Source organism: Tympanuchus pallidicinctus, unplaced genomic scaffold, assembly GCF_026119805.1.
Source record: "Tympanuchus pallidicinctus isolate F22 unplaced genomic scaffold, pur_lepc_1.0 scaffold5, whole genome shotgun sequence".
Taxonomy (NCBI): domain Eukaryota; kingdom Metazoa; phylum Chordata; class Aves; order Galliformes; family Phasianidae; genus Tympanuchus; species Tympanuchus pallidicinctus.
This window is the reverse complement of record NW_026294769.1, coordinates 32113416-32125912: the sequence shown is the minus strand read 5'-3', so window position 1 is coordinate 32125912 and position 12497 is coordinate 32113416. Positions and strand designations below refer to the sequence as shown.

The 12497-nt window shown below is 40.7% G+C and overlaps 1 protein-coding gene across 4 annotated transcripts in view; it reads left to right on the top strand.

Annotated features, from left to right (window-relative positions):
- Positions 1–409: 409 nt before the first annotated feature.
- SS18 (SS18 subunit of BAF chromatin remodeling complex) overlaps positions 410–12497 on the top strand; it is a 42037-nt gene continuing 29949 nt past the window's right edge. For 2 of the 4 annotated variants that reach the window (XM_052704465.1, XM_052704463.1), the window contains exons 1-3: positions 410–554; positions 3728–3804; positions 4978–5062. In XM_052704465.1, the coding sequence (XP_052560425.1) occupies positions 486–554; positions 3728–3804; positions 4978–5062 (231 nt within the window). In that variant the 5' untranslated portion in view covers positions 410–485. The remainder of the gene's footprint in view (positions 555–3727; positions 3805–4977; positions 5063–12497) is intronic. The other 2 variants (XM_052704464.1, XM_052704467.1) reach the window with 2 other exon arrangements.

Genomic DNA, 12497 nt, shown 5'->3' with positions numbered 1-12497 from the left:
CCCGCCCCGCCGGCAGAGCGGGTTGCGCGGGCGCAACCAACTGCCGTCAGGCGGGGAGCAGCGCAGCTCCGTGCAATGCCAGAGCAGCCTGCTCCCACCTCCCCCTCTGCCGGCCGTACCACTTCACCGCCCGTCCGGCGCTGAGCAGAGCGGGGTTGGAACGTACCAACGCCGCGACAAACAGAGGGGTGGCCAACGAGGTCGGCGCGGCGTGGGGCGGCAGCGTTCGAACGGCGCGACCGGCTCTCGGTCCCGGTGCTTTGGCCAAGCTCCTAGAAGCGCCCAGCGGCCTTCGTGGCTCCCTTCTCGCTGTCGAAAAGCGGGGAGGAGTCCCGGCCCACCTTAGCTTTTCCCCGGCGGGAGAGGGCTGTGCCGCCCCGCCCCCCGCGCAGCTCCGTTCCCGGATCGCGGCCGCCTCCCGCCGCCGCGGGGTGCGCGTGAGCGGGCGGGCGCGGGTTGGGCCCTGCTGGCGGCAGCGGCGCGACATGTCGGTGGCGTTCGCGGCCCCCCGGCAGCGGGGGAAGGGCGAGATCACGCCGGCCGCCATCCAGAAGGTGAGGGAGCGCCCGGGGCTTCGCGCCGCGCGGGGACGGCCGGGCGGAGCGAGGCTGAGGCCTCGTTGCGGTGCGGTGGAGGGCTGCGGGCTGAGGGCCCGGCCGCACTGATGGGGGCCGTGCGAGGCCGTCAGGGAAAACGAGCCGGGCCCTACGTAACTGCGGGCTCCGCGGGGCGAATACTGGGGCCGCCGCGAAATAAGGCCTTATCCCATTCTGCTCCTCCTCTGAAGCTTAAAGGGAAGCGCTATGGCCGGCGGCCGTGACCGGGCTGCTGCGGGAGGGAGCGGCGAGAGGGAAGCGTGCCTGCGGTGTGTTGGGATGTCAGAGGGAAGTTCTTTACGGAGAGAGTGGTGAGGTGCTGGAACAGCTGCCCAGAGAGGTTGTGGATGCCCCTTCCCTGGAGGTGTTCAAGGCCAGATTGGATGGGGCCCTGAGCAGCATGGTCTAGTATTAAATGGGGAGGTTGGTGGCCCTGCCTGTGGCAGGGGTGTTGGAGATTCATGATTCTTGAGGTTCCTTCCAACTCTGGCCATTCTGTGATTCTGTGTTCTAAACTCAGTATTCCGTGTTGGCAGAGGTGAGGGAGTGTGCTTCGGTTCAGTGCTGTGCTTTGGGACTTAACCATAGGCCCTCGCTGTCACCAGTGCAACTCTTGCTCTGAAATCTCTCCCACTCACGGTGGCAAGCTCCTTGTGTGGGAGCTCATCAGATACAATCAGCTTCTGGCTTAGGAAAGAACGTGGGAGTCAGCAAGGTGTTGCGGGCTCAGGGTGTCATGGAAGACCTGGGGCTATGGTGTAGCCTTACACAGTACCACAGAAGTCTGTGCTTCATAAGTAAGGGTGGGAAATGCGTATCCACCAGGTAGAAAGCTGTCTGCAGGCTGCAGGTCACTGACTGTGTGTTGAATGTAGACAGTTAGGTTTTTCTTGTGCTGTAGTCAAGCCACTAATTCAGTGTTAGTGTACTGGCACAACTCTGCTATAGCTGAAGCTGGAGAATTGTTGTAACTGGCACATGTAAGTTGTCAGAAGTCTTGGAGGTGTCTTCATCCAGCTAGAAACAAGGCTATCTTGTGATGGCAGACATCTGTAACTTCTTCATAGAACTTTTTTGGTTTTCCATCAGCAACAGCTTGATTGTATCAAACAGTGCCTTTAGTCCTGTCAGGCATACAGTTGTATTCTTATTTGTTTTCCTTTTCTTTCCTCCTAGCTTTATTTATTTATTTTCCCCAAAGATGTACAGCCTGCATGGCAGCACTGAGGAGAACAACCATCTCGCTGGCACTTCCAAATTCTACCTGTATTGTAGAATAGCTCAGATTGGAAGGAGCCTTAAAGCCCTCCCAGTCCCGTCCCCCCCCCCGGGCCGTGGGCAGGGCTGCAGTCCAGCAGCTCAGCTGCCCAGGGCCCCATCCAACCTGGCCTTGAGTGCCTCCAGGGATGGGGCACCACAGCTTACATGGGCAGCTGTGCCAGTGCCTTACCACCCCAGGTGCTGACATGCTGCCTTTCTCTAGACAGTTGGAGTCTTTGAGAAGAGCCTTCATTCAAGACTTCCCTTGCAATTACTCTATATACTATATAAATTGTACTAATTGCTTTTTCCCCAGCTCTTTTTCTGTTGAATTTGGCCACTGCGCTTCCTTAACACTTAATGTTAGCACATATCAAGTATGCCAGTGTACAAGCGTGTCCAGGATCCTCTTAGGTGTGTGCAAATGTAATTCTGCTTAGTGTCAGGAGTTCAGAAACTTGGGGTGTTGTAGTTCTTGTCTGTGATTCCTACTTAAGGACGATGTTTCCAGGTCCAGCAATTTTGGGCAAGAACAGTTTTTCACTGATTGTTCTACTGTAGTTTGGTGAATTGCTAGTTTGAATTTGGGAAGACTCAATTGTTTGAACTGTTTGCTTTATTCTTATCTGGATGTGAGTGAACTGCTTAAAGTTGTAAGGTTTATGATCTTCTTTGTAATAGAGGTGGATCAGTCAAAAGGAATTAAAAAAAAAGTTGTTTTTTGTTTTTTTTAAGAATTTGCTGAAGTTGGATTCCTAGGGAAATGAAAGTGATATAATTACTTCTGCTTCCCTTGTAGAATTATAAACCTGGCTAATCTCAACCACGTTCAAACTTGAGATGTTTTGATTTGGTGTACAGAAGAAGGGAAGAGCCTCGAAGATGATTAAGATTGTATTAGCTTTGTGAAATTCAGTGGCTAAGTGTCAGGTCCAAAACATAAGGGGAGGAAAGAGGTGGCCAGATTTGCAGATTTAGAATGTGGCACTTGGTAGGCTGCAAGGATAGAAACCAGTTTTCCACTGAGAGGAACCAAGAAATTGATGTAATATTTTCCATTTAGCTGAGCAGACTTGGTAACTTTGTTGGTAGTTAAGACTTGCCATGGTTTTACTTAATTCAGAGATCAGAGAGCAGATGAGGGGATTAAAACAAAGACACAAGCGTGAGAATGTGCAACTCTAGGAAACCAGGCTGTATATTTTTTCCTGTTTGTTGGCATAGAACATCTTTATTTCCTGTACTTCCTGCAGAAGGCTATGAGACCTGCAATTTCCCATGGTTTTAGAACTTTATTTTCCCCAGAAAAGTAATTAGCATGCGTTCATATTCCCAGACACTTCTGAAATATTGTCAGTTGTGCCAGTTAAACTGTGTTTTAAGAGCGTGTAATTATACAGAACATTTATAATGTAAATATGGCCTAACTTTTCAAAGTGTTTCCTTGAAACAATCATGCCTGTTTAGCTCAGTTTCTATCAATTAACCATTACAATGCCTTTCATTATTGAATTGTTGGCTTCGGAGGGAGAAGAAAAATTTATGCCCCAAGTTTTCAAGTTTGTTCTTCACTTGAGATTACATGAAAACTCAGAATACTTCCCATGAACTTCTTGTAGATGGAATATAGGTATTTAAATAGGGAACATCATAAATGTAGTTATAATAGTGACTTAAAACCCTTATACTAAAACCTATAAAACTAAGGAGGAAGAGCAAAAGAATGTAAGTAATTGGTTGAAGTAGGGCTTTCTGGAATATTAATTTTGTTAGTTTTAAAAAGAAATCAAACTTTAAGACTCATAATTGTCTTTAGTTATTTTTTTCCATAAAGAATGTCACGCTTACCTCAGACTTCTTTGTTGTTTCAGATGCTGGATGAAAATAACCACCTTATTCAGTGTATAATGGACTACCAAAACAAAGGAAAGACATCTGAATGCTCTCAGTAAGACATTAATCCAAATCTACTGTGGACCGGGTGAATTTCCATCTAGATCAGTTGATTTATGTAGCTCACCTTGAAAGAGGACCACGCTGAGAAGATTAGAAAAATATTGCTGCAAATACTGTGGTTAATTTTTTTCTTTGCTGTGTAACTATCATTTCCATCAGTGCAACATTGCAGCTTGAGTACTTCAAGTTGATAGCATAACAACAACAACAAAAAAAAATGGGGACTGTGTAACTGAGAGATCTACCTCTGTTGTAATTACAGTTTGGGAAGGAGGTAGCTTTCTTCTCAGACCTTTCAGAACAATACAGTATTTATGCTGTTTACCACTTGCCCAAGAGGAAACTCCACCTTAAGTTTGGCTTGCCAGAATATACCATGTCAACCTGTTGTCTAGTGAGGTTTCTGGAGGGTCAGACAGCTGTGGACCTGGACAGATATTCCTCCATGTGATGACAGATAGGTTATCACAGTGTGGCTGTTGAGGCTATTTCTAAGAGGCTGATAATCTGGGGGGAAAGCTGGGGTAACAAATGGTAGGTATTTTTGTTTCAGGGGATTACTTCTACTGATATGAGTGAAGTGTAGCACACAGTTACTATATTAAGCTGTATGCAAGCATGTAGTTACGTACTTGTACTCTGCTCCTGCTTACAAGGTTGTTCATTTGACTCTGGGCTGGATGTTGGTACTCTAGAATCTGGTTCTGCAGTAGAAAAAAAATTCAACAGCGGACATTCAGATCTCAGGATCCTGATGGAATGTTATTGCTGTTCTTGGTCATGATTCATAACAATGTGATACCTTGCATCTAGGGACATAATAGAAAGAGCTCTCTTTCCCTAGTGTTTCTGTTGGAAATAATGTCAAACAGACGCACTCATACTCTAAATGCCTCCTAGTGACTTTGCTTAGGGTAGGAAGTGAAACAGTTGAGGTCACTATGTTTTAGATTGAGTTTGCAGTACAAAAACTGTAGAGGACAAGCCAGACTTGGCAGAGAAATTGGGAAAGGTTGGTCAGTAGGGAGATGTGAGGAAAGGATGTAGGATTCCTAATAACCGTACTCTTGTAAGCTGTTGGAAGTTGTTTCTTGACATGTATAGAGTTGAATTCCAAGATTGTCACTGTGACTTAAGGCCTCTTTTCCTTTGTTCGTTTTGGTAGATACCAGCAGATGCTACACACAAACTTGGTTTATCTAGCTACTATAGCTGACTCCAACCAGAACATGCAGTCTCTGCTACCAGCAGTAAGTACAAAGTAGCATAAAACCAAGGGACTAGGTGTAATTCAGATTCATGGGGAGGGGGAGATGTTTGAAAAACTGTCCAAACAGTTAGTCTGTAATTTACTACACAGCAAATACAAGATAGAATGTCTCTTCGTGTCAAATTTGAAGTCTCGTTAGCTCACTGCTTATATTATGCTCACAATCTGAGTTATTTAACTGAAGGCTTATGGACTGGGATTAAACATGCTGTGCATGCAGGTTGTCTGGTTTGGCTTGTAGATGACTTTGTTTTTTCTCAACTAAGAAGTCTCCTGGTGTGGCTCTTGATCAGCTCCTACAACAGTATTCTCTTTTTCCCTCTGCATCAGAGAAAAGTGAGGTGTTTAGTTTTATTTTACTTCTTGTTTTGTACTGGAATATTATCCATTCTTGAGCCTTCATGGTTGGGTAAATATCAGCTTTGAGGTACTTTAGGTGAGTTTCTTAAATTCTTTCCTTCTCTCCTTTGTCACAAAGCAACCTGTATGCCTTATTGATTGTGTAACTTGTGAGAAATAAGGTTGTGTGGGCTTATATTGAAACACTGCATAGGCTTAGAATTGAAGCATTTGTTGGATAATGCTTGCTTCTTTTAAAAAATCTGTATTTTCTCTGAATCTGTATCGCTGAACTTTTTATTTCATAAGATACAACCAGTTTTTCCCCTACTTTTGTTGTTTGTAGAGTGGCAAGGAAAGATGCAATAAGCATTAAAACAACTTGCTATCTGGTTGTGGTTTTGTGTTAATAGGAAAGCTCTGGGAGTTCACTGCGAGTAACACAAGGAAGTTCTTTTGTTTTTTAGTCATAAGACTTTTCTTGAATTAATATAGTCTTGATTCATTTCTGTAATATGAAGCTAAAAAGAATGTCTATAAAACAGCCATTCCTAGATACTAGTTCTTACCAACTGAAATTGAATTACTTTTTCTTTGGTCTCTGGAGAAGTGTTCTCCAATCATTGCTACTAGCAAAGCATCTTTTCAAGTTGGTACCTAGAGGACTATAGAAATGGTGCTTCATTATGTCCAACCTGTTGTGCCTGTAGAGGCTTCTCTTTATAAATCCAAGCTTGTAGCTGTGGGGGAAGGGAAGGAAACCTTTAAGAAGGCTGTATATGTTACTCATCTAATATGTTCTTGGAGGCTTAATTCATATCCTGGTTCTGATGACAACTGGAAATGAATTTGACCTTATTCTAGTCCCTGGTGCACAGCTGCGTTGAGTGTGGTGACATTCTCTTAACAAAAAAGTGAGGATAGGGCCATGAAAGGTTTTTGCAGACCAGGACTGAAGTGCATTTCTGCTCCTCAACATAAGGAATATTTTTCAGCAGTGACAAAATAGTACAGTGTTTTTTCTCCTTTGAATAACTGGATAGGGAATACAAAGGTAATACAACGTTAAGTTCAGATGTTCAGTCTTAGTGAAGTGTAGACTCTTTCACCTACCAAGTAAAATCTTTGAAGACTTGCTTGAAATGGGATAACTTAATCAGATAAGAACTTTTTGTTGCAGTTTTTGGAAAAATCATTCTTTAAACAATCTATCTTTCCAATGAATTTTAGCCAGCAGAATTTGGGTACGTGTGAGCTACTGCTTGTTTAATATAAGATAAATTTCTTCAAGCTTGCTTCATTTAGTTTTTCACTTAAGACCTAAGGAAGCTTATGAAGTGTTACGTTTCAGTTCACCACACTTTTGTGGCAGCATTTAAACAGTCTTAATAAAATTCAAGTTTTGTGGCTGACACCAATGAAGTTTGAAGCAAGACAATGTGTGTGAACATTTTTTAAGTAGTAGAATATAAAAATTCCATGGTATTGCAGTTGCAGTAGCTTCTCGTATAATTTAAGAGGGCTAGCCTCTGGGCAACTTCTGAAGTTAGGTTGTATCTGATCTGTTCCTATCTGCAGGATCGTCTCTGATGTAAACTACATTTCTTTTGTTATTTAAATTTTATCTTGTTCTCATTTTAATCAATGCACCTCTCATAAAATTTCAGACCTTAATATTTACTTGCTATAAAATATCGTGTGTCAATATTGTCGCTTTTAAAATGAGCAAAAGATCTAAATGAAAACTTAATAGTGGGTCCAAGTTGGCTTGCCCTGTAACTTCATTTTATCCTCTCATAGTTGTCTGTAGATTTCACATTTCAGTATTATTTGACAAAAATGTTTGCACTGTGTTCTTTTTCACACTTTGCCTGGACTGTTAAAGGTAGTTGCTGCCTTTTTTCTGTGTTTTGTATTGAACAGATTGGATTTTATATAAAAATGATGAAATGCTGCTTTACTCCTTGACTGTCTTTCAGAATGCACAATTGTAATAGAATGATTGTACATCTTTTTCTAAAATGAGCTTGACATTGCATGCAAGGAACAAGATAAGTCTTAACATTAAGCAAAATTATAGTGAACCAACCATGTTGCAAAGATAAATGCTTTGAAGGGCCTGGACATAAGGAGGAGTTGTAACAGATGAAGTAAGCATTGCAGGCAAAGAGAGCTGGAAAGACTTTGAAGCTCCGATGTCATAATAAATTTCTTATTGAATATTATACAACAGAAACATTTACAATGTGTGACTCCTGTTACAAGAGAGCTTCCTGCATATCAGAATACAAAGGAAACATGAGGTTGATCTCCTTGAGTTGACAAGCAACAGCAGTGTCAATAGCAGGGTTGCTCAGAGTAGTGTCTTCTGCACAGGATGGGAGTGGTGGCTAAGTCTGCTGTTGATACCACCTTTTGTTGCCTCTTGCTAAGTTTACAGGTGCTTGCCTTGGACAGCAGTGGAAAATCTGTTTACCATCATTGGGTAAGCTTCCCCAAAAGAGCTTGCGTTGTGTTCCTTGCTTTACACATGTATTTGGTTTCCTTTGGTCTAAGTTTAAGGGAAGTAACAGGGAAGTATTGGTGTCCTTAAAATGCATAGAACAAAGATGCAATTAAAAGTCATTACTAGGACTTTAAGACAACCCCCACCCCCAAATAGTAGTGTGCATGGAAATAATGTGTCCTGAACTGCACGATATCTAAAATTACATCTTGCTTTCTCCAATCTTTATTTTAGTTCTTATGTTTTCTTGAGAGAATGGCATTAAAAGTTATTACCAACTGTTGAATGAAAATAGGCTTACCTGCTCAGGCCTTTTTCCTCTCCTGTCCTACTGCTTTTTACCTGGAATCCATGAAAGAGCAACTCATGATGATAACTTTCCTGAAAGAAATAGAGGGAAAGTTTTGTTCTGCATGTGTGTGCATGTTAGTGGTTTTTATAACCGCAGATAGAGAGGTCTACAGGAATTATTAGGTAGGGAACTTTCTCTTTAAACACAGAAGTTTCTCATATGCAGTGCAGCTTGCCTTCAGCCAGTACGCAGGGCTCTTGATTTCTGTGTATACTCCAGGATTGTGATGAAAAGGAAGGCTAATGATTTTCACTAACTTTCTTATAAAAGTGAATTAACTCCCCTAGCAAACCAAATTCCACGTACAGAGTGACTTGCAGGAAAGCTCAATGCTTGAGTTACAGGAAAATGTATGCATATCATGAATTTTTTTCTTGTTATTGTAATATTGAGAAGTTTATTAATAAAATCAATGCAGTGATTTTTTTCTTGCTTGAGAAATTTCTCTCAAAAATAAAGCTGCTTCTAGGACTTGTGTGATTCTTCTGTTTTTCACAATGTAGTTCCATCTTGTCACAGTCCAAATTATTATTTTTACTAAATAGTTCTAATATAAAGTGGTGTTTTGTTTTTTTTTTTTAAATAAACACACATTGTCAACAAAAACTGAAATGATGCTTACTTCCAAGGAAACAGAATCAAGAGGTAAAAATTAAGTAACACTACCAGCACCTGACTAAACTCTTCCTTAAGCTTCACAGATTTGCAAAATGTCTTTGAGTGGAAGGGACCCCAAACTTTCTTAGTGGGAGACAGTTGTTTTTTGCTATTTTTGGTGAGGGGAGGGTTTTTTTTAATAGTTAAGAGTTCAGGTGGCTGAATGGTAGTCTACACTTAAGTACTTCTCAAATGGGTGCTATTCAATCTATGCATCTAATATATTTGGGGATGTTATTAGCTTACAGAAATAACGTGGAGACCTAGGAAATGCTAGCACTTCCAAGTTCCTCAGTGTACACTTTTTTTTTTTAAAGAGTCCTTCATTCTGGACATAAAATTGACCTTAAATACATGCTAATTAGAAAAAAAAGCAAGATACCATTCCATAACAATTTTAATAACTTAAAGTAAAATTTACAAGTATAACTGAAGTTCCTAAGAGTGAAAGGGATACTGAATTAATGAGACTTGTGTCCAGTTGTACACTAAATGTTTGAGACAGTCTTGTCTCCTCTGTATGATGTGGAAAATCTGTTAGTGGTGTTTTCTTTCCTCATGATCACTACTGGCATCAGTCTTTGAACTTTGGGCTTAATTCTTTACACACTGAATGAGAGGGTTAAATTATTTTCAAAACAGAGACTAAAGCAGTAGGACTGTTACTCTGGATGAGCCTTTCAGAACATGAAGTCCATGAAGAACACAAGTTCATTTGTGAATTGAATTAATAGGCAACAGGGTGTAAAAGATTCAGTGTTTCCTGTCATGAGGCAAGTGAGTGATTAGTTAGAGTGGAGCATGAATTTTTGGAGGAAAAAAAAATCACTCCTATTAAATGTTTAAAAAACAGTTTTCAAAAAGTATTCTAGAAAAGTACTGTATTTTTGAAAGACAAGACTCTAAATAGGAGATGACAGTAATAGTAACCAAGCTAAAATCCCTGAAAAAAGGAGGAATGGTGTGGCATTCATATTCTTTATACTGCACAGGTACACTCCAAGGAGGATTTCTGTCACTGTCAGTGCTCTTAGAAAAAATTTAGATGATTCTGCTTGGTGTGAAGTTTCACATTAAAGTAACTTAAATAGGAAAACAATTTCCCAACTCCCTTTGAATGAGAGGCAACCAGAGCAGCTCTGTTTGGCATAGATAAATTAAGCTTTGTGTTCTGTGTTGTTACTAGAAGTTATCAAGCTAGTGGAAATGTTGAATTGATAATAGCTAACTTGTTCCTTTTCTCTGTTTTGTGAGGCAAAGGTGCAAATGGTCTGACCCCTTTGATGATGTCCATAGTCTCTAGTAAGGCTATCTTTGTTGCTAAATGAAAAATCTGGGAATACAACTAGAACCTTCCCTTTATGAGGAGGAGGTCTTGTAAAACTATCAGTATTACAAGCATGTTAGAAAACTTAAGAGCCAAAGAGTCAGATTTCCTGTAGCATAGGTTTGGTGAGCTGTTCCTCACCTGGTTGGTTTGCTGACTTTCTATATCAAGAAATCTGTGCTGTATCTTTTGGGGCCAGTAGAGTCATCCTTCTTAAGCAAAAGAAAATTATATGCAATACATTTCTAAAAGAATTCTCAGATTGTGGATCCTCATGTTATCCACTTTTCCAGGTGGTTTGTTTTACTACAGAGAAGCTTTTGAAAGTTGGAAAGAAGTTTGGCTGTTGGATGAGTTTCCCATTCTCTTTACCTGGTTAAGCTGATATAACCAGTGCTGCACTGTCTTCAGATACAGTTCTGCTGCATTTTGTTTTTGTTTGATGAACCTATCTGGAAAAGTCAGTGGAATAATTATGGAGAAAGGGGGATATTCTCATTCTGAATTAAATCAGATTAACTGCAGGACTGTATAGATGACTGTGTCAGCAACACCAGTAGGGTAGTATTAGGAAATGGAGAGCAGCTGCAAGGAGCACCACCAGCACTTATCAGAAGTTCTTACTAGAATGTGGGGTTTTGAGATGTTTCCATGTTACGGGTGGATTCACAGAGCACTTGAAATAAGAGGATGGCTGTAACTTCTGTAAGCTACTCTGCATATATTGCTAATCAAGTGTGTCCACATGGGGAGCTAGTGCACTGTGCACGAAGAATTACAACTTCTGTGGCTGATGCAGAAATCACTAAAACACGATGACCAATTTGATTAAGGTTATGTTCTAAAATGTAATTCTTGTGTTTGAAGATGTGATTTGCCTCCCTTCAGTACAGTATTTGAACAATACATTTCTGTCTCAGCCCAAGATGGTTTGCTGAGAGTAGTACAAAGCACACTGGTAATATCAATGTTATTTGTACAGATGCAAGTCCTTTTGACTGTACAGCTTTGCTGCTTCCTTAATGAAACTTACATCAGGTTCAGCAGTAGTCTTTATGCTTTGAGTTTTCTTAACATCTGCCAGCTGAAGTAGAGATGGAATTTTTCCATTTTACGTTAATAAATATGAGCAAAGCCTGTAAATATTGGACCAGGTCTTAAAGCATCTTAAAAGAGTCAGGAGATTAATGGTTATGAAATGGAAGTCTTCTGATATAAACAGCATTTTGTGGAGCAGCTATAGAGCACCTCTTCATCTGTCTGGTCCCAGTAGCTGAAGGTTCTCCGAGTTAATGCCCACACCCAACTTATTCCTAGTCTTTTACAACAAAATCATCTGAATTTGTACCAGATTATTTAGCTTTCGATTTAAATGATTTCTAGTTACATCAAGAGTTATGAATTCTGTGTGATTACTTTTTGAGTATCAGAAGAGCTATTACTGTATAGAGAAAGTATTTTAAGGTTAAATTTTCAGGCCCTTTGTATGATCAATGAATATACAGGTGTTATAATTATGGAATATACAAGAGAGTTTGGCTAAGCAGATTATTACACCAAAAAAGAATAGATAGGGGGCTTACCCTTGTCCTGGGCTCACTGGAAAACTCAAAAAGGAGGAATCTCCAGAAAAAGATCCTTCCCCTCTGGTAGTCAACTTTTAAATGGGGTCTAGGAGAGGTGGAGCCAAGCTCACCCCCTTCCAGCAGCATGGGTGAATTGCCTTCACCTGTGCTCTCATGGCTGACTCGTTGCTCACCTCAGGTGATCAATCAGAGGTTCAGGCCATGATTCAGCAGTTCCCACACACACTTAAAATGGGGTTAAGGTATATTTGTACAGTGAAATAGTTTTAGGCTGTCATTTACACAGTTTGAAACAACTGAAGATTCCAGTTTTCTCTTGAACAAAATGCATAATTGCTACATTACAAAATCATGTAACTTTTGATTCACGTATTAAGTCAGAGTATTTCTGATTGTTGAAGATATTTGTATAAATTCAGACTTAGGAACTGGTTGTCATTCTACATTTAGAATTCCTTTGCCGGTGTCACAACTACTTCCAATAATGATATAAGTTGCATTTGTAATTTACTTTCTAGTTTAGATTGTAAAAGTTTTTTCATGTGGAAGTCTCCTCTATCCCCAAGAATTACACTTTCTGAGAGTTTATACAGGTTGCGGGTTTTTTTGTTGTTGTTTTTCCATCTAAGATATTCTCAGTGCAAGAAT